A 23,901-nucleotide genomic window follows, 5' to 3' on the forward strand; every position below is an offset into this window, starting at 1 on the left:
CGATTTTTTTTCATTAATTTTTTTTAAAAAAATAAAAAAAATCGGGTTAGACGGGTTAGACGGGTTGAGTTGGGTTAGACGGGTTCGTGTTCGGGTTGTGGGTTTTTGGGTTGCTTCGGGTTCGGGTTGGGTTCGGGTTGAAAAAAAAAAAAAAAAAATTTCGCGGGTTGACCCGCAACCCGACCCAACCCACCCGATTGACACCCCTAGTGCTACACACTAATCATAATCTATTGGGTCTTACAGGTATTATCAGTGATATAAGAGATCATGAGGTGATGCTACTAGAAGATTTTACCATGATCTGATATATATAATTGGACTTGAGTTCTGACATTCTTGTGAACAGGGGGTTGATTCACAAAATGTGTGAATAATTAGGGTAAATCCATAAAAAGAGATATATGGATAGTATTTTATGAGACTTACCTCCATCCCAAACACAAAAAGCTCCATACCCGATGCTGCCATTGCACCAAAACTAGTGGAATGTGATTTGGTTGAGTGATTCGAAATATTTATATTTTTTTAAAACAAATCATAAGTATATATTCTTCGATTTGGGCTTCCTCCTCGTCATTTTGGACGGCATTAATGAAATTTGCTTTTAGTTTTGAAAATATCTTGTTTGCTTCTTGGATGATGATATTTAAAATATGATTAAATTAGCAATAACATATATTTCTAATTTGTTTTGTTGAATTATGTTTTTTTGGATATGATGCTAATTCTAATTTTTTTGTCGAATTATGTTTTTTCGATATGATGCTAATGCTAATTTTTTTGTCGATTGATGATAGTTTTATATATTAAAAAAATTATTTAGGATAAATATTTTATATTATTTTTGAAATATATTTTTTTTTTAAAAAATTGCTGAAACATTTTTTTTTTAAATGCAATGGCCGAAAAAATGCCTACAAATTCCAAAAAAATTGAATCATGTATTCTATAAAATCATCCCACTGCCGAATAAAATAACTACATTTAAAATTATGAAAAGAACAACCCACCTAAACATTTGCTATTTTAGAGAATTAAACAACAAGCATATTAAAATATATCAAAACCCTCGACACAATAACAACGTCAATCATTTAAAAGGTTGCTTAAACATTTTCCCATAAAATCATATATTTGCAGAAAAATACAAGGTCTTCGGGTTCGTGTGCGCACAGCCAACTCCGCCTACTCAGTCCTCGGCACCTCCAACCTCCTCATTAATGTGCTCACATGCATCATTCACACCTAGTAACTCTAAAGACTCAACATGCTTATAACGTTAATAGCAAATATGTAGAGGCCCGTATTTCGTATACATAAATTTGCGAAATAATTTAAAATTTTCTCTTTAAATAAATAAAATGCCTCATTCATAAAATATACTGATAAAAAGATTCGAAGTTTAAAATAGCAGCGGAAGTAAATAATGTTTTTAAAATAACAATTTAAAATAATTAAACAAAATAAAAACTGAGATTGGAATAAAAATAGTAAGTGCTGGAAATGAGGTCATCGAGTTCCTACTACTGCACAGCCAAGCTAGCTCACTGGTCCTTGCCCTCGGCCCCTGCCTCATCCGTACCTACAACAATCAAGTTTAGTGAGTCTAAAGACTCAGCATGCATATATCGTGAATAACAAGTAAAATATATATCATAAAGTTTCATGCCGTGTAAAGATTTCATATCATAAAGCGTAACGTGAAAATCGTGTCATGAATAATTATAAATACGTGCATAACTGAAAATTCGTAAGGGAAATGTTTGCTCGATAGAGCCCTGTCATAAAATAGCATATCATAATTTTTATGTTGAGAATATGTTCTACGCAAAGTGACCCATAACATGACTGAATGGTGGATCAGCCTACCACAATATCTGGTGGTCATGACGATACATCACACCTCTGGACTCAATGGCGCTCATACATACTCTACCATATAAACCCCCGATGAAAAATAATCCATAAGCTGAAATAACCACATGAGTGTTAAGGAACAATGACATATTCATGACATATTTAAAATAATCATGTTTAATAAATGCGTAATAAACTTTTAAAGTTCCTGAGTTATTTTCATATGAGTTACCTATAACGGCCCGAAAATTTGTGCTTGAAAATTTGCGGAAAAATTTAAAATTTTCTTTTTAAATAATTAAAATGTCTCAATCATGAGTTAAACTGATAAAAATGTTTGATATTCAAAATAGCAGCGGAAGAAATCTAATGTTTGCAAAATAATGACTTAAAAATAATTCAGCAACATAAAAACTTGATTTGAATTAAAAATAATAAATGCTGAAATGAGGTCCTCGGGTTCCACTACTGCCGACCCAAGCCAGCTCACTGGTCCCCGCCTCTGGCCCCGACATCATCAGTACCTACAACAATCAAGTCTAGTGAGTCTAAAGACTCAACATGCATATATCGTAAATAACGAGTAAATAATATAATAAAATTTGCATGGGATAAAAATATCATGTCATGATGCATAATGTGAAAATAACTTGTCATGAGCAATTATAATACGTGCATAACTGAACTGAAAATCATAGTGAAAATGTTTGCTCCTTGGAGCCCTGTACTGAAATAGCATGTCATAAATTTTCTGTTGAGATTATGGTCTACGCAAGTGGCCCCTGCACTGAACTGAACTGAACTGACCGGTAACTGGCGACCGGATAATACAATGCTCCCATGACCGGTAACTGACGACCGAGTAAAATAATGCTCCCATGACCGGTAACTGGCGACCGGATAAAATAATGCTCCCATGACCGGTAACTGGCGACCGGGTAAAATAATGCTCCCATGATAGTGAGATGACCACAAGCAATATCGCATAAATCTCAAAAATGAATATTTTCTATGCACGTAATATAATTAGCCAACATAATTAAATAGGAACAATTTCGATCTTCTTGCATTAAAATCATGTACTTGCGATATTTAAAAATATCTATATGACTTGATTGAAGAGTGAAAGAAGATATAAACATGCCTTGGTTTGTTTTGACAGAAAACAAACAAAGTAACGACGCGGCGCGGCGGAGACGGAGTGCTCCTCTCTTCCTCACTTAATTCCTTTAAATTAAGCATGCACCATAATTATTATAATAGCGTAAAAATCGTAAACGTGATGCATGAACATTTAAAAATATTATGATTCGTGCTCAGGACGCTGCTAGGACTAAAATCTCACCCCAGGTGCAAAATGACCATTTTGCCCCTAGAAACCCAAAAATTATCATTTTAACCCTGGACCTCTAAAATCGACCCGAAGCTTACCAAACTCCTTAAAATGTCCCAAACCATTTTAAAAGCTTTCTTAGACGTAAACTCGAGCCCAAAAAAAAATAAACTTAATCGATTCATTTTAAAACTTGGACCGAGGTCCCGGTTTTAACCCGAATCGACTCGAAACTCTACTAAATTCTTCCCAAATTTCTACCATAACTTACAAACATTAGGAAATCCTAAAATAACAGTATGGGACTTAAAGCTTTCGGCTGAAATTTTACGGAAAGCATTAACTTCTCGGCCCTCTCCCATCTCGCCACTTCATGCGCTCATTTAACTCAAACTCACGTTCCCTACTCGAAATTTAATCCAAATATCCTCAACTTTTTACACTATTTTTCCAACATTTAAAAGTCCCAAAATAACATCATTGGACCCTTAATTGCACTGCTGAAAATTTTAGATTTTGGCCAACCTATTCGGTCCTATCTCTATACCCCACCTCATTCACCATATTCTTCCAAAAACCCACGGCTTGCTGCTTAACCGATTTTCCATCCATGAGCCAACATACTAAGGATCTCGTTCGGACTCTAAAACATCTAACAACACCAAGACACAGACCCCATGTATGCTGTGACTTGCAAAGGACCGAAGAACACTACACTCCTTCATCCGTGACTAACCTCGACTCTAAGTGGTTCTAAGGACAAAACCAGCTGGTGGTGGACCTCACCTATCTCGGTTGGACTCTCTTGGATCGAACCTTGGAGTGGTTCAGTCTCTGCTCAACAGAACTCACCCCAACTCTAACCCTAAACTTTCGGCTCCCCACCCCACCAAGCAGATCGCAACTCATGCTTAAAGGGCAGCAACTCGCCTAACCCCATGACAGTACCTGGACGCCACGAGCAGCCCTTGAACAATCAAGAACAGCGGCCCCTTGCACGTAACTCAGAAAATCATGAACAACAAATAAAGAATGCAAACAAAACCCATGTAAAATCAGTCACCCTTCATGCTCATGATTGGATTGAGAGTTTTCATGCAAGCACACCATCAACAGTATATATATTAACTTGTATGATGCAGAAAAAGAAATAACAAGCGTGCCTGGTGAGTTTGTAAACCAGAACGGGGAGGGAGACCCGGGAGAAGTTTTCTTTGCCAAAAATTAAGTGAAAACCGAGGCTTGCTGCTATGGAGGCTCTGAAACCGAGAGAGAGCAGCTGTGGGAGGGGGGTGTCGGCTGCTTTGTGGGATTAGGTTTAGGGTTAATGGTGCTTAGGAGCTTAATAAATAGTAAACAATTGGTTAATGCGCTTTCAATTGTTTAATTAAAAGTTTAAAAGAGTATTAAGCTCAATAAGCTTAAAAGTGGGCCCATTAAATCCAAAAACGCTCCCGAAAAATATATCGAGTTGAAAGGATTTTTAAAATATTAGCCGAACCATTAAAAAGTCCTCCGATTCGATAAAATTTGCGTACCGATAAAAAATAAAATCTTACGGGTAAAAACACCCAAAAATTCCTATTTTTGTAAAATACACTTAAAAATACTTTAACTTAATTTATAAAAATAAATCATGAAATAAAATAATTTTTCTGAAAATTCTCCGGTCTCCGTTTCTCGATCGAACGTGAAATGCAACTTAAAAATCTTAATGCACGAACTTTTAAAATTTCATGAAGCAAATCCTATCATGCATGAATTATGCATAAAATACATAAAATAATTAAACATAATTTAATGAAATGAACATGCTAAGTTATCACTCTTTAAATGAGTCTTTATTAGCTTATCTCAATACTCCATCTCCAGTCCGGCCTCACTTAAATATCTGAAAAGACAGCAATTAAACCACTACATAAAATAATTAAATCTCAAGAAAGCATTTAAATACACAAGCAATAAAATCATTTTAATTTAAAGTACTAGAATTATGCATGACTTATACGTAGTCTAGTTACGGGTTCTACAGGATCGTTCCCAGGCTCGCTGCGATCTAATTCTAACATGAAAAGCATGCAAATAACTTGAATTGACCATGCAAATAACTTATCTTGACCAACGCTTCAAAAATCGAACTAAAAACGAGACTATTACGTCCAACAAACTTAATATTTAACCATGACTCCGTACCAACCCGAACCAACATCGAACCATCATTTAGTCATGATTAAAATACACCTAAAATACATGGAAAAAAATTACCAAGGGCTGTAATGCACGAAAATTATGCATGGAGGCCAAAATCATGAAACGCTCTTTCGAGAGTCACTTTGGCACATTGCACAATAAATTCTCGTACGACCTCTAAACTTAACCAAATCACAAACGGCTAAAAACATGACCTTCCTAACTCAATAAGGTACTGTCCAATCCAAGGCCATAGGCTAAAAGTCAAGCAAGAACTCGAAACACACCCCTGAACCAAAGGCAAAGTTGCTGTCTAGAAAATTACAGCAGCAGCTGTTGCGCTTCCTTGCGTCGTTTGCAAGGCTAATGGCCATTGGGGCTTGAACCACCAACCAGAGCCTCTTACCAACATCGTAAGGTATGGTTTGAACCATGGCTAAGTGCCCTAGGCCAAACACAATTACAGCCAACACCTACGACAATACAAGCTTTACCCGAGAACACACACATGGCACGCGTGGAGGTGTTGCTTGTTTAGCTGTCAACTGAAGGATCCAATGGCTATGAGGTTAACCATGGTCCATGCTAGACATGCTAAGGTGTTGCATGAGTCATGGCTAACAGCTAGAAGCCAACCACAACCCACTTGACACCATAAATTCGAAACTCAACACACACAACCAAAACCAGAAAATGAATACCGATGGGGCGCTGTTCTTGTTTTATTTTTAAAACCGATGGGAACGTGAACCAAGCCATGAAAGGGCATCTTGGTCATGTCCTAGGCATGTCAAGGAAGGGTTCCAACCATGGTTACAGGCCCAAAAGCCAACCAAGATTCGAACCTCCCTGTACAATCCGAAAACCAGAATTTTGAGACACCAAAATGCACCATAGACGAGTTGTTGTCCATTCGTGTTGCTGGGGGGGGGGGGGGGGGGGGGAAGGGCTTTAACCAATGGATTAACACCTTCCTAGCACACCCTATATCCTGTCTATAAGCAGCCTTGAGCCCCTGGAAATCGAGCCAACCCTGAAACCACAAAAACATCAAAACCGTGAGAGCATAGGTGGAAACCGAAAAATTCTGCACCATATTTTTGAAAATTTCTTGACATGATTTCGGTTTTGCTTCAAAATCTAAGAACAAATATGGTTTAAAAATATGTATGCGACTTGATTGAAGAGCAAGGAATAATATAAACATGCCTTGGATTTGTTTGAAACGAAAACAAATCAATACGACGACGCGGCGGAGACGGAGTCCTCTTTTCTTACTTGTTTTTCTCTCAAGCACCTCACGATTTTTTTTGCTAAAATGTTTAGAGTTTTCGAGAATATGGGGTGAGGGAAATGTCTAGGAATGAATGGGAAGGTTATAAATTAAATGGGAGTTTGAATGGCAAGATACAAACTTTTCTATCCTAGAGTTTGTGAGATAAATAATGATTTGATATCAAAGGATTTGAGGGATACTTGGAGATGTGAGATGGCCGAATTCTATTCTAGATATGAGGTGAAATATTGCTTAATTAAAAATTCTTTGGTGATTAAAAAGTAAGGGAATTATCTACCAAGAAAAGAATAAGAAAAAAATCAAAATAGTGAGTTGCCAAATAATTATCAAATCTTCTATGAGGTGGCCGACTTTTGCTTATCAAAATGGGTTGGAATATTGCTTGAATATTGTATTATAAATTATTAAAGTTTTATCTACCCATTAAGTATTTTATTGAATTAAGTAATTAATTAGTTTAGTAATTATCTTGCAGGCATGGCCAATTCCTTAAAGTAAATTACTAACATGTTAAGTTATAATTTATTAAATAAAATAAGTCTAGATTAACTTATCTCAATTCATATTTTAATTTAGGCTTTTAATTAAATTATTGGACATAAATGAACTTATTTACTACTTAACTCCAATTAATTAAATAATTCCTTAAACATTCTTTTACATTAAAATGACTTATTCTTTATCTTAAATAAATTCTAGGAATATTTTCTCATTATTACAATTTATCTCATTACTCCAACTCCAGTCCGATATCGTTTATTTAACTGAAAAGATAAAACTATACTCATTCGATTTAAAATAAATAATCAAGACTAAATAACTTTAAAATGCATTAAAAAAAATAAAGAAATCATTTTTAATTTAAATACTAGAAATTATGCATGGCTTATACGTAGTCTGATTTAAAGGATTCTACAAAATACATTTACATAACATGTGAAACGTCCTGCCATTTTTATTACTTTAAAAGTAATAGAATTTTTTTTTTAAAAAAAAACCTCACATAGCATTCGGCCGAACCATAAAATTTCATAAAATATTTTTGACATCATTTTAAAATAAACAACCAACTAACATTTTTCTAAATCTAAAAATAACATTTGAAAAGTATTGCCCATACTATAACCTCTCAAAAATAACTCATAATCATGATAAAAGTCATAAAATCTTTTAACATAAATCATAACATATATGCGGAAACTAGCATCGGTCCTCGGGTCATGTACACATTCAGTCCAGTCGGATCAACCATCAAGACTTCCATTAACATTATCATGATAACCTGCATCCATCACACCTAGTGAGTCTAAAGACTCAACACACCATAATCTTTATAACGAGTAATACGTAATACAATCAACATATAACGGTGAAAAATACTTGTACTTAAAATATCGTTTTCATGAAGATACATAAGCATAAACATTTTCGTAAACATTTTCATGATACATAAAACTTTAAACATAAACATTTTCATGACATGCAAACATGAATTTCATTTTTCCTCAACAAGACATGACATAAAACCTTAAACATAATCATGAACATTTCCTTTTTTTCTTTTGTTGAATTCAGATCGTTAATTGTGACTTTCCTGACATGACATGACATGACGATGGATCCATCTACGTGAAACCTCAGTACTGGGCGGCGGGGGACACCAGCAACACTCTCACGGTAGACTGAGCCCTGACCTATCTTGATCGAATAGAAATATGCTCGTCAGGGTTCCCTCGGGGGCCTTTTCCCATAAATGGGTTCCCTCTGGTGCCTTTTCTCCTCACGACATTCCCATTCTTACCGTTACCACATAACCATTACCACATATTCGCAATAATGGAAACACGATCGTCGGGCTTCCAATGAGACCAAAACCCTCACGACGTCGCCAACATTAACGAATTAGTCACAATCACTTCACATCCTTCAACATTTTAAATTCACATCACTTAGAAAAATCATGAGTAATATTTACATTTTTCATTTTTGAAACCAAGCATGCAACATGTATTTTAAATGTCTTCTTAAATCATAAAATCATTTAGACATTCAAAAATCATATTTTAATCATGAACAATTCATAAACATTTAAAAATAATCGTAATTTCATAAAAACAGCATTTAGGGCACTGTCATGACCTTTACTAATTTCTAGGTGTAAAAAGACCGTTTTACCCCTGAACGTAAGATTGCTCAAATTTGACTTTTCCTTAATTTCATTGACTCTAACATGTCCCAAATAATAATTTAAGCCTACATGAATTTTCTCATATTTTTATTTAGCTTAATTCAATGACTTTTAATTTAATCTTTAAATGTGTCGTATTACTGCGTTTTAATCCCGAATTAAACCAAACCTTAATATAAAATTCTCAAATTAAAAACTTAGACTTATAATAATTATTTAATCTTAAACCTAATTTTCATAATTTTATTAATCTTAAAACTAGGCGTTTCAATTAACTAGTTATTTAGCGTTTTGTGCGGCGATTACATTCCGAATAAATCCAAAACTCGTTATTTTGATCCCAAATTTTAAATATAGCATTTTTAAGATTTATTCTACCCTTCTAAGTCATGAGCCACCCCCGTGGACCCTTGGATCAATTTTTCCTTCTTAAATTCTCGTTTTTGACTCTTCGACGAACACACCGAGCCATCTCCCAATTTACCCGAGCCACGCCCGAGCCACCTTGAACCAAAACCTAGCCAACCCATCTAGGGACCCTTATACTGTGCAAGCCCAGCCCGAAACACCAGCCCTGGCCCGTTCAAAACCCTCCTGGAACTTGACCCAAAATCTGCACATGTGTGTGTGAGGTGTTCTAGTTGCACTAGGAATCCTAGCTAGCTTAGGTCACCTCCAGCCGAACCACCCCCGAGCCCAGCCGACCCTGACCACCCCTGGACCACGCCCAGACCCTACCCAAGCCTAGCCCAAGCCCTGGACCCAAGCAGCAACCTATCTGAACAAGAACAAGCTGCGCGCGTCACCTTTGCCACTCACGATTCCAACTTCTGCTCGAGCCAGCAACGGATCACCCCACTCCAGCGCCTAGCCCGACCCCTTTCCATGACCCTAGGACCCTGATGAACCTACCCTGAGCCACCCAGCCCCTGCAGCAAGCCCCTTTTCCTGTCGTCCCTTCTAACAGCTCACGCGAGTCTCCATCTGCACGTAGGAGTCTCCCTCTCTCATGGGCAGGGGCGGAGGTATATGTGGGGCTGGGTTGGGCTCCAGCCCCACCTAAATTTTTTTTTTTGAAAATAATTATGTTTTATTTTAAAAAAAAATTTATTAGCCCCATTAATTTTTATTTATTTTTCATTTTTTGCTACATAGTTATCAAAAAAAAAAAAGAACAAACATGGTAAATGGTTGGAATAATAATAATAATATTACTAATAATAATAATAATAATAATAATAATAATATACAAAATAAAATAATATTATTAATATTACTAATAATAATAATAATAATATACAAAATAAAAAAATATATCTAACCTTACGTCCTAAGACTCCTAACCCCTCAATTCCCAAATCCCATTCTCGGTTCTCCTATTCACTCACGCCTCCAAGCTCCAGAGCCCAGTGGTCTAATAATCCAGTCTCAGGTTCCACTCTCGATTCTCAAGGGCCAACCAACACAAGAAAGGTATTTATCAATTCTCAAATCCAAATTTCCTGTTTTTTTAAATCTGATTGTGAGGTGGGAGTTTTGAAAATATTTAATCTACTGGATGGATGTTTTTTGTAGTCAAGAGTAATCTCTCCCTGTTTGTAGTGATTATGAAGGGAATAAAAAGCTTAGATTGTAATATTGAGGTACCCTTTTGTTCTTGCTGTTGACACAAATGGTTCCATTTGCATCCCTTTATGTGATTATATAGTTAAAAATGAGTTTAGTCCTTGCTTATTTGAAACAATGTAATTCTCAATATTACAATTTTAGCATACACAATTCTCTCGGACACAGGGCCGATTTAATATACTACTACTTGTTATAAAAATAATAATAATAATAATAATACATGTCATTTTGAAAAAAAATTAAAAAATATATAATTTTTATGAAGAAGCTTCTCTACCCAGATTCCCACATGGTTTTTACTTTTGGAGTACATGTATACTTAGTTGTGAAGTTATTGTTTTCTGTGGCAACTTGTGAAGTTAAAATATCACAATTCAGTGGCAACTTGTGAAGTTAATGTTTTCTGAGTTCATTTTTATTATGGTGTAGACGGCACCAAGGAGAAAAGAAACTCAAGAATGAAGAAAAGGAAAACCATCGACTCATTTTTTAAACAAAAAGAGCAGACATCGGTAAGTCAAGACCATTCTCCATCCAATATTGATGTCTCAAATCCCAGTGATCAACAGCTTAACAAATCTCCTAGAATTGATGTTGATGTGAGTTCTCTTGAACCTGATCCGGCATTACGTACTCCGATATGGAAATATCCTTTTAATCAAATGGATGAAATTAGACGAGCTTATATCAAGATGGAGCCATATCAACCAATTAAGAAAGAGTATCCACCAACCAAATTTTGAAGTCAAAATCGACGATTCCAAAGTCACTGGTTTAAAAAATTTACTTGGTTAGAGTACTCTCCTTCGAAAGATGCTGCATTTTGTTTTCCGTGCTTCTTGTTTGAACATAAGCATCCTCGTAATCCTGCATTTACAATGGATGGATTCAAATATTGGAAGCGAGTTAATGATGGCGATAGATGTGCATTTTTTATGCATATAGGATGCAGTACTTCACCACATAACAATGCTGTGGAATATCTTGATAATTTGATGAATATACCTCGTCATATTGACAAAATGATAAATGCACAATCTTCAGAAGAAAAGCAGAAGAACAGATTGCGGCTAACAGCAACTATTGAAAGCGTTCGATGGCTCACTTTGCAAGCATGCGCATTTAGAGGGCATGATGAATCTCCATCTTCTAATAATCGTGGAAATTTTATCGAGATGATAAATTTTATAGGAAAAATGAATAAAAGTATTGGGGACATCGTCTTAGAGAAAGCTCCTAAGAATGCAAAGTATACTTCACCAGATATTCAGAAAGATGTCTTGAATATCATTTCCAACCAAGTGAGAGCCAAGATCCGTAAAGAAATTGGAGATGCAAAATTCTGCATTTTAGTTGATGAAGCGAGAGATGCATCTAACAAGGAGCAGATGGCTATTGTATTAAGATTTGTGGATACTGAAGGCTTTTTACGTGAGCGGTTTTTTGCCATTGTACACGTGACAGATACAACTGCTGCAACACTTAAGAAAGAAATATCTGATGCACTTGGTCGTTATGACTTGCATATCCACAACATGCGTGGACAGGGATATGATGGTGCTAGCAATATGCGCGGTTCTTGGAATGGATTGCAGGCTCTTTTCTTGAAAGATTGCTCGTGTGCATATTATGTACATTGTTTTGCTCATCGACTTCAACTAGCATTAACTGCAGCTGCTGAAAAAGAGGTATCCATTTGGTTATTCTTTTCAAAATTGAATTCCATTTGTAATCTCATCAATGCATCTCCTAAACGGCACGGTGAGTTACATTCTGCTCAAAGAATTGAGGTTGCGCATATGGTAGCTACTGGTGAACGTGATACAGGTAGAGGATGTAATCAAATTGGAAATTTATTACGCCCTGGAAAGACTCGTTGGAGTTCTAATTTCGACTCACTTTGTAGCATGATTGATATGTATAGCTCTGTGACTACCATGTTAGAAAATATGGTGAATGATGGAGCTTCTAATTCCATTCGTGGTGAAGCTAGTGGTGCATTGATTGCGATGAAGTCTTTTGATTTCATATTCATATTACACTTGATGCATAAGATAATGGGGATAACAAATTTTCTTTGTCGAGCATTGCAAGAGAAATCTCTAGATATTTTAAGTGCAATGGATTATGTTTCAATGACTAAAACTTTGCTTCATACTTTGAGAGAAGAAGGATTTGATCTCCTACTTAGTCATGTAAAAGAAGTTTGTGTCAAGTATGACATTGAGATGCCTCACATGGAAGCTCGTTATAAATCTGGTACAGGCCGTTCTTGTCAACATATTGATTCAATCACAGTTGAGCACCACTATCGATTTGATGTATTTACAGCTGCAATAGATTTTCAAGTTGAAGAGCTTAATAATAGATTCAAGGATGAGGCAGTTGAACTTCTTAAACTTAGTTGTGCTTTGGAACCTAAAGAAAACTTTAAGCTTTTTAATGTTGATCATATCTATCGACTTGCTGAGAAATTCTATTATCTTGATTTCGATTCACAAGATTTGCATCACTTGAGAATGCAATTGGATCACTATAAACTTGATGTTGCTGGCCATGAAAGATTTCAGAATTTATCAACTATTTCTGAATTATGTCGAAGATTAGTTGAGACAAATAAGTCAGGAATCTACGATTTGATTCACAGGTGATTTATATATTTTTATCTACGTCGTTTACTTATTTATCGAATCTGATATATTTATTTAACTGACAGGTTGATTCGTCTTGTTTTAACTCTCCCTGTTTCTACATCAACAACGGAACGAGCATTTTCAGCAATGAAACTTGTTAAAACAGCTCTTCGTAACAAGATGGAAGCAGAGTTTTTCGGAGATTCTATGGTAATCTACATCGAACGAGATTTGGTTGAAAAAATTGATAACGATTTAATAATTAATGAGTTTTATTCTAAGAAGAATCGAAGAGCACAACTTCAGTAGCGTTTTAGCTCCATGTTTTTGAAGGTATTAAATATTAAATACTCTTGTTCTATGTTTTCATTAATTCAATGTTTACATATTTTTATTTGAATTTTTTAGTTAATTATTTATTTTATGAAATGCAGCATGGGACGGAGTCAGCCCCAGGTAATTTTGAATCCTGGCTCCGCCCCTGCTCATGGGACTCTTTGCCCAAGACACCAACGAGTCCTCCACACCCTAGCCATCTCTAGACCACCCTCTAGCCCTTCCTGAACAACGCCCAGGCCCCCGCACCAGCCTGATCACTCAAAACCAGTCGCGCCCCTCTTCTTCAAGCCACGCATCAAGTGTCTCTCCTTCCTTCTTACCCGCAGCTGAGTCCAGCCGCCCTAGGACTCTACCCAGCCCTTGAACACGACCCCTACTGACCCTGAACCAGCCCTGGACGAGCCCCCACGGCCCATGCAAAGCAACCGTACCATAAGATCACCTTCAAGCACATAAGCTCTCACAACTCTCGGCCCTTCCTTCTGAAATTTTGCCCACAGTTTCTAGCCTGGTTTTCTCAATTATTTATCATGTTTTGGCTATAAATCATTCCCTATTAATACCCTATCCATGGCAACCCCTTAGGTACATGTAATCATGGTTTTTGGATCAAAATACATGTTTTAAAAATCATATAAGGTGCATATACGAAAATCTTCAAAGGTGCAACTTATTTTCATGCAATTTCAACAAAAATAAATAATATGATGTGATAGACGAGAAAAGGAGATTTATGGCGTGCTTTTGCGTAATTTACGCACGAATATACGTTGACGACAAAGAACGGAACGGAACCTTGGCTTGCTTCTACCTTGCACCTTTCGAAAATTCCTTGAATAGGCTAAGTGTGATGTCGTGTGTGCTGTTTAGATTAGGGGAGGGAGTTTCTGAATTTTTAAAGAGTGAGAGGCGTGAACTTGGTAGGGTTTTGGGGTGTTTTATATATTTTAAATAGCTAATTAAATTACTAATTAGGCTTAGGTATATTAAGCCACTAAACTAAGCCCATTAGTCTTAATTTGGATTTAATAAAATATTAACAAGGTTTTTGGTTAAATAAATTTGTAAATTTATTAGCCGGGTTGCCAAAAAGTTCGTATTTTTGTTGAAAAACCAACACTGATAAAATTTACGTCCCGGCGTATAAAATCACCTCAAACCCCCTTATTTTCAAAAATACTAAAAAGCATCGACCATATTTTAAATAATTAAAAATAACTATTAAATAAAAATCATTTTCTATTTTTCAGCCATCGGTCTCCGTTCGTCGATCGCAACTCGAATAACCTTTTAAAAATATATTTTAATGCAACAATGTAGAAATATATTTTAAACATGCAAATATGCACAACATAATTAATCCATGCAATTAAAACATTTAATTAATATACACAATGAATTAAATAATTGCATGCATGTGGTTCGCGTGGACCCTTAAATTTTTGGGGCGTTACAACATGCAACAGTGAAAAGTACTGTACTCAACATACATTTCATGATCTTTAATATGTGTCAAAACAACTCATCATATCATCAAATACTTATACATTTTCTTTAATTGAATTTAGTTTATTAGTTGTGACTTTCGTATCAGCTCTATTCAATGGATTCATCTACGTATAACCGTGGTACCCAGTGGCGAGAAAATCAGCGACAACATTACCCGTCCACTGAGCCTTGGCCTTAGCTCATAATATCTCATATCATCGTATACAAATACATCGTCAGTCCCAACCAACTCTCATCCTTCAAAACATCATCACTTAGCAAAATCTTGCAAAATACATAAATTTTCCTTGAAACCAAGCATGCAACGTATTTTCCATAATTTCATAAAAATTATAATCATGATGCATAAACATTTAAAAGCATGATAAATTTGTGCTTGGGGCGCTGCCAGGACTAAAATCTCACCCTGAGTACAAAATGATCATTTTGCCATTGGAAACCCAAAATGACCATTTTACCCCTGGACCTCTAAATTTCGACCCGAAGCTTACCAAACTCCTTAAAACATCACAAAACATAATTAAAAGTATTTCTTAGACATAAACTCGAGCACATTTCAAAACTTAATCGATTCGTTTTAAAAATTGGACCGGAGTCCTGGTTTTTAACTTGAATTGAAACGAAACTTAACCAAATTTTTCCTAACTCGAACCATGAGTCAAACCTCCATGACCAGCCTCTAACCCAATTATTTTAGAACATTTAGGACCTAGAAACAAGGCCCAAAGGTTGCTGGAATTCTCCAGCATATGCACACAAATTTTCACAGCTTGAGCGACTTTACGATAAAAATCATATCTCCCTCATTTCTTATCAGAAAATTACGAATTTGCTATCGTATCGAAGGTAACAGAGAGTGTTACAAATCATATGTTGAACAAATTTCCATAAAACAAGTCGCGGAATTTGAAATAACAGAGAGTGACATGTTTTGTGATACAGAAATTTCATAGCTTGTGTGGTTTTACAAATCTCCCACGTTGCTTATCAGCAAATTACGAATTAGCTATCAAATCGAAGATAACAGAGAGTGTTACAAATCATATATTGAATACATTTCAAGAAAACCAACTTATAAGTCGCAGAATATAAAATAATAGAGGATGACGGGTTTTGTGACATAGAAATTTCACAGCTTGTGCGGTTTTATGATAAAAATCATATCTCCCTAGTTTCTTATCAAAAAATTACGAATTTGCTATCGAATCGAAGATAACAGAGAGCGATACAAATCATATGTTGAACACATTTCAAGAAAACCAACCTATAAGTCGCAGAAGTTGAAATAACAGAGAGTGACGGGTTTTGTGACACAGAAAATTCGCAGCTTGTGGGGTTTTACAATAAAAAATCATATTTCTCTCGTTTCGTATAAAAAAATTACATATTTTATATAGAATCAAAGATAACAGAGAGTGCTACAAATCATATGTTGAACAGATTTCCAGAAAACCAAATTATAAGTCCCAGAATTCGAAATAACAGAGAGTGACGGGTTTTGTGACACATAAATTTCACCTGAAGACTCAAGATATCGGTCGGCCCTCTCCTAAAACCCACAAAGCTTTGACTTCAGCCTTATGACACCATCATTTTCAACGTGAACAGCCCCTTGACAACAAAACTCGACAGCCCCCTTACATCAAATCAAGAAACGTGAGTTTGTAACAAAAAGAAGCACTTTTCATGTCAAAACTTTGCACAAATGAAATCACATGATAGATTAAGGGATTCCTCAAGCAAGTACATATATATCAGCATATAATTCGTTTAAACGATGATAAAAAGAGATACATGGCGTGCCTTGAGGTTTATATGCTTGAAAACTGGAAAAACACGTGTCGAGGAAGAGCTGGAGGAGCAAGGAGGGAACTTTTCTTGAAAGTTTGAGAGGAAATGAAGGTGCTGCTATAAAATATGTGAGTTTGCTGTTGGAAAAATTAAGGGGGCGGCCAACTCATAGTTAGGTAGGTTTAGGGTTTAGTTTAGGTGCTAATTAAGTCACTAATGGGCCTTAATTGAAAGTTAAATGGATTAAAAGGGTTTTGAGCCCATTAAGCACTAAAATAAACTCATCAAGACCAAAAATGTTCCAGAAAAATATTTCGTTTAGGTACGTTTTTGAAAATATTGCCCGAGCCCCCAAAAAGTTCTCCGACTCGCTAAATTTTGCATACTGGTTAAAAATATAACCTGGCGGGTAAAAATACCCAACCAAGACCTATTTTCAAAAATCATACTTAAAACACCTCATAGTAATCAATTAAAATCAATCTTTCCATAAAATATTTTTCCTGAATGTCTCTGGTCTTCTTTCCTCGCTCGAGCGCGAATGCATCTTAAAAGCCATTATGCATGAACTTTGAATAAACCATGAATTAAAACACAAATTAATGAAATAAAAATGCATTTAATGCTTTAAAACAATTTAATAAAATACCAAAGAAATTTAACTTGTATGCATGTGGTTTACGTGGACCTTTAAATTTTTGAGACATTACAATCAACCCCCTTAAATTGAATTTCGTCCCCGAAATTCGCTTATCCTCGATAAACAAAAAAATTAGACTCTTAATTCTAATATCTCAAATAATCCTCGCTTCCGCTGCGCTACTCTAATAAAATAAGTGTTAAGTTATCCTTACGTCTCCTCAATCCTAATTAAATTTGCCTACCAAAATCCTAGTATGCGAAATGCAACTTGGACTTATGACGACCAATTTCTATTCTACTAAGACCTTGAATTTGAACTTTCTACCAATTCCTTATACTAGCAAGGGATGTCCCAACTTATCGCACTTTATTTTTCTTATGCAATATCCATAATGTTCATCGACTTATCACATTAGCATTTATATAGTTCAACTTAAGAAACCTTAGCACCAAAATTTATTGATCGACTTTTATCCTCGTTACTACACTTAAAAGTTAAACCTTATCTCAACTACATATTAATATTAGCCTAAGATCTTTGAATCGAATCTTTATCTTATGGCACCAAATTAACGTAACTTAACTAATTACAAGTACATCCCAAATATCAAATTGTTGCAAATCTTAAATTTCGAGCAACGTTAATCCATAAAACCCAAGTATACAATATCGATTTTTTACCTATATAATAAAGCCATTCTAGCCTCAATTGCATGCTTAAACTATTATCTTCCCAATTACAATAAATTTGAGGCTTAAGACCCTTGGACTCTCATCATTGAAACAAATGTCACATTCTTATATATCATTAATACTTAATTAATTCTAGTGTATAAAACTTAATAAGTTATCACATGGTAGCTTTAGATGAACTCTAATAAATCAACTTCACTTATAACCCATAAAGTTCTAGAATCCCCGTATCAAGATTTTATATTTCTTACTCGATAAAAATCTTAATATTCGTCTCTTGGTAACCTATGATGAACAATTAATTCTTTTTTGTTTTTATTTCACCCAAAATTTTGCGTATGAACACCTATTTCATAAAGTTGAAATTCAAACTTACACAACTCAAGTAGTCTTAGATAATATAATTCCAACACACATATTCACTTATTCCAAAGTTTCTTAATGACTTTCAAAAATTTCTTAAGACATGGTGTCTAACTCACTACTTACATACGTCTATCGAGTAACCTAACCATCAATCATACTTAGATTTCTAGAAAAATTTAACTCTAACAAAGGCATTATCTTAACTGTTAAGATCATGACTAAAACTTATGATACATCAAACTTATGTTCCCAAAAATATGTCAATTTAATGTCTAATCCTATAACTTAACCAATTTGTCAACTTTAACTTAAATTATTATCACTCTAAATTCTTAATTTGCCACAACATTATTCCACTAACGCTTAAATTTTTAAGTTCAAGATTGATTCATCCTACAATATCCTTGATTATCATTCTTTATAACATTATAACTCATATTTCAAGTTCTAAATATCCTTTCAAGTTTAAATCATCAAAAATTACTATCACTTAAACTATTCAATTCTCACTTATGGCTGAACTAGTCTCCAAATTCCTTAATAATTGAAAAATAAATTCCTAATTTCCTCGAAAATTATCCATCTGTCCTTAATATCAAAAATTCCACCATTACCCATAAGTTCTTGAAGCTCCTAATTCCATTTTATAGGTTTCCCATATCATAAAGTTCAATAACTTTAAGCTTATTAAACCCAAAATCAATTCCCATAATCTCGAAAAGATTTAACCCAAGTGTTCCTTGAAAGTTTCGAACTTAATCCTCAAAAATTTCCTAAATTTACAATTTTGGCCCTCATATTTCTCGAAAATTACATTTTTTCTCTCTAACTTTTTGAAAATTTAATTTTTGTCCCATAACATTTTTTATTTCAGCCCCATTAAACCTTAAAATTCTCGTGTTGGATCAGGAAAATCCTCTAAAAGCGTGATGAGCTGCAATAGCTCGTGTTCTAAGAATGTTTACACCGATGAATTAGATCGATTTTAGAATTAAATCAAGCGGAAAATACTCGAAGTAATCATTCGTTAAGAAAACTAATCGGTTAAAGCTTTTAATCTTGTGTAACTAATTAACTCAAGATAAGGGGGATCGGTTCTCGCATGTATCAGTTCAGTTATGGTGAGAACTGAACTGATAGATACTCGAACTGATCAAATCAGTTTAAAGCTAGGGGTTAACAGCTAGAGTACACAAGATATGTTTATGGATGATCGGAGACTTCAACTGCTCCTACGTCACCCCTTCTACCTCCTCGGGTAGGATCCACTAGAAGACTTTGATTAATTACAACAAGTGTAATAACCTACCCAGCTTAGGACATACCCACTATATAACTGAACTCCAAGTCTAGACTGAAGGCATCATCTTCCAGTCAACACTTCTTTAACGTCAATGTGAGAAAGACTACATACACAAGTTTATTGTCATTGTGCAGGACTGTATTTGAGTGGTGTGTGTGCGTGTGCGAGAACTGATATCTGAAAGCACCACGAAAGGTGTTCTTACACATTGAGGGAAATAAGCTTCTAAACTAAGCTGATATGACTGAGTGTTCCCTCTGGGAAAATTGCTTCTTCAAAGCTGATAAGCATGGTGCGTGCCCTCTCTGTATTTTATCTTTTCACTCATCAACTCTCAACATCATCTTTACTGAGCTTTGACTTCGATTTATAGGCGTTTGGCTGAATGTACAGTGAGACTCAGTGAAAGAATCTGTTACAGTTTGAATGTGTTCCCCAAAATAGATATCTAGAACAATTGACTTTAACCGCTGCTGCAACGTCTCTTATTGTACCTTGATTGTACAATAGCTTTTGTACCTTTGTGCACAGCTGGATTAAGCTTGTTGTATCTGCAAACTGGTTCGCTCATAACTGATGTTTTGAACAGGTCAGTTGAACTGGTGAGGTGAAATCAGTTGACTCGTCAGCTGAACTGATTTCACTGATTCAGTTGAACTGGTCAGTTTGGCTCTTCATCAGTTGAATACTTCATCAGCTAGCAGGGCTTCTGAAGGTCTTCTGCTGAACCACTTATCAACTAGAGAATCATTTGAACTGTTCTTGATACTTCAGTTGAACTGGTTCAGTTCGATCAATCAGTTGGCACTTTCAGTTTGCGTCTTGATAGCTTCAGTTTATGCTTGGTAACTGATCAGTACGAAGCCTGATCAGTTTCAATTTCTGCGCACTTCGGTAAACTCATTAGAAACAAATAAATAAGTTTTATTAACATCAAAATCAAGATTGCGAACATGAAATGTTCCAACATCTCGAAACTCAGAATTTAATCCCAAAAATTTGGAAAATTCGAAAATAGTCCCTTAGAATTTTTTTTGGCACTTAGGTCCTCGAATTATTGGTTATTACAATTAGGCCCTTAAAATTCTCAATTCCTGCAATTCAATCCTTAAATCCAACTACGTAGTGTAGTGTATGCATCCTAAATAAAGTCTACGTTTTTTTATACTTCTAAAGTTCGTCGTAGTCTTCGAATCATTATTCCTTACATAGAATCCTCAAAAATTAACTCAACCAGTGTAGCTACGAACCATCAATAATTTCTTAGAAAATCTACAAGTCCCCAAAGCTTTCATAATCTTCATTACTAACTTGTGACCCAAAAAGTAGAACATCAGTACTTACTAACCAAAAATCAATATAGTCAAATAATTTTCAACCATTTCCTAATGCCCAATAGCCAAATTCTTAATCATGTCCAACTCCACCACAAAGCCAGCATGCATGAAAATCATATAATTTATCATTTCATGTCGTAATACGCATAGAAATTTTAAAGCATCTAATCACAAAACATAATGACAGATAAACATGTACCCTAAAAATTTCTCATTTCATCTTCGTTCAGTTTGTTTGTGTATACCCACTTCATACCAATAATGGTTTTAGAAAATGGTCTTGGAACTAAGTTTCATGCATTGTTATGGGTAAACTGATTTAGTTCTTCTTGCATGACATTTATTCAGTTAGGATCAGCAAGAGCTTCATTAGTTTTCTTAGGTTCCAGTTGGGAAACAAAATCTGAATGAATAAATAAATTAAACATTTGATTATGAGTTCTTATCGGATCAGATGGATTACATATTACCAATTCTCGTGGATGTGATTTCTTCCATCTGTACTCAGCATTTGTTGCATCCAACTCAGCAACTGCTTCGGTTGACAAACAAATATTTTCTTTAGTTTCAGTTGCTGCTGTATCAGTTGGTAACTGAGTATTATCATTTTGCTCCACCAACTGATTGTCAGTAACAATTTCTTGTTCAACTAATTCATCCAACACTTCTGGTTCTGGTGTTTGAATGATATTTCGATTAATGTGATTCTCTTCTTCATTATCATCCTCCATACTAATATCTGTAAAGCGATCAACTAGCTCAACTGGATCAGTTGGCTTATCAGTTAACACAGATTCATCAAATATAACATGAATAGACTCTTCTTCATTCAAAGTGCATTTGTTAAAAACTCTGTAAGCTTCTGCCCAAAACCTCTGAGAAATACCAGAATCAGCAAGCATTGTTCTAGCAGCTTCTTTAAGGGTTCGATTTCTTCACCCAGCTAAACCATTTTGCTGAGGAATTCTTGCTGCTGAGAGCTCATGCTTGATCCCAGTATTTTCTAAATTTTTTGAAAGATTTTGATTGATGAATTCAATTCGATCAATCCTAACTGATAAATACCCTTGATCGGACCTTATTCGATCAAATCCTAACTGATTTTTCATTTAATAATCTTTTGAAAAGCTTAATCAGTTATGCATCAGTTTGGTATTTGGATTTAAGAAAGATCATCCAAGTAAATCTTGAAAAATCATCCACGACTACTAAGGTGTATTTTATTCTCCCTAAGCTCATGACCGGTATAGGATCAAAAAGATCTATATGTAGCAGTTCTAAGCATCAGGAAGATGATTTACAACCCTTGTTTTTAAATGAAGATCTTACTTGCTTTTCCAAACTGACTTGCTGAACAAATTTTATCTTTTGAAAAATCTATTTTGGGAAAACTAGTTACAAGATCATGGTTACTCAGATAGGCAATAGATTTAAAGTTTAGGTGGTTCAACCTCTTATGCAAAACTAGTTTTTAGAAGATTTGGAAGTTATAAAACAAACTGGTGCATAAGGTTGATCAGTCCAACTGACTTTATAGGTGTTCCCACAACGATTGCCAATTGGGATGACCTCATCAGTTGAGTCTCTAACTGAGCATTTGTCAAAATGAACTGAGAATTTATTGTCGCATAACTGACTGATGCTAATCAAGTTATATTTCAAATTCTCAACTAGTAAAACATTTTTTATAGTAAAATTATCATGGATAAGATTACCCCTACCCACAATTTTACCTTTGGAGTTGTTTCCAAAACTGATGTTTTGGACTAGTGTATTTGTTCAATTGGGATAGCAAATTTGCATCCCCTGTCATATGACGTGAGCATCCACTGTCCAGATACCAGGTTGATTCTTTGTTTGTACGAGTCACCTGCAATCACACACAATATATAATCTTGGTACCCACATCTATTTGGGTCATAAACTGATTAGTCCTTTAGGAACCCAGATTTGTACCAGTCTAACTGACTTTCCAGTTGTTGTGTTCCAAATAGTTTTTCTTGGCTCATGTGTGCTTGATGTGTAGTGTGCAGATGAAGCAATATAAGCTTTAGCCTTATTCAATTGGTTGTTCAGCCGATATCTTTTCTGAACTGGCTTACTGTTATTGTAATTGGAGTAGTCATTTGAATAGTTCATGTATTTATTGGTGAACCTTTTTGGTGACTGACTTTGTGGGTCAGTTGAAATTTTGGGCTATAACCAATACCATACCTTCTAGCCTTGTTCTTATTTTCAATAGGTTGTACAACTGGTTTACTTGGCTCAGATTGTTATTGTACCATAATTGATTTTACAAAGTGAATATATTTCCTTTGCCCATGTTCAGTTTTGGCTGAGTATCACTGGTGAAAGTTTCATCTTGGTTGCTAAACCCTAAACCAGTTTTATCAGTAACTGATTTTTGCTTATCTTGTATTTCAGCTAGTGCAACAGATGATTTATTCCATGCCTTAATAAGCTCAGTTTTCTTTGAATTCTCAAGCATCAACTGCTGAATCATAGATTGATTCTTGCTTCTTTCAGCATTCAGCTCAGCAATCTCCCGTTTAAGACTCAACAGATAAACTGATTCATCAGTTTCAATTTTATCGTCTTTGGGATCAGTTTGCTTTGATATGGCCTTATCAAAAGATAAGGCAAGCTTGTGATACTCATTTACCATGTCATGAAGCGTAGAAATAAGTTCATCTCGTGTGAAGTCAGTTGAACTAAAGTCGAAGACCTTTTGACTGGCCGACTCCAATTCTGTGTCATCAGCCATGAGACACTTGACCTCCTCATAATCATC

The 23,901-nt window shown here is 35.2% G+C and overlaps 1 protein-coding gene across 2 annotated transcripts in view; it reads left to right on the plus strand.

The window, feature by feature from the left end:
* Positions 1 to 11,176: 11,176 nt before the first annotated feature.
* LOC140836144 (uncharacterized) overlaps positions 11,177 to 23,901 on the plus strand; it is a 47,374-nt gene continuing 34,649 nt past the window's right edge. Inside the window, exons 1-2 of one of the 2 annotated variants that reach the window (XM_073201555.1) lie at positions 11,177 to 13,144; positions 13,214 to 13,340. In XM_073201555.1, the coding sequence (XP_073057656.1) occupies positions 11,376 to 13,144; positions 13,214 to 13,340 (1,896 nt within the window). In that variant the 5' untranslated portion in view covers positions 11,177 to 11,375. Of the gene's footprint in view, positions 13,145 to 13,213; positions 13,586 to 23,901 lie in introns of those variants that run through there. The other variant, XM_073201554.1, reaches the window with a different exon arrangement.

The sequence above is a fragment of the Primulina eburnea genome, chromosome 7, assembly GCF_022965805.1.
Source record: "Primulina eburnea isolate SZY01 chromosome 7, ASM2296580v1, whole genome shotgun sequence".
Lineage (NCBI taxonomy): Eukaryota > Viridiplantae > Streptophyta > Magnoliopsida > Lamiales > Gesneriaceae > Primulina > Primulina eburnea.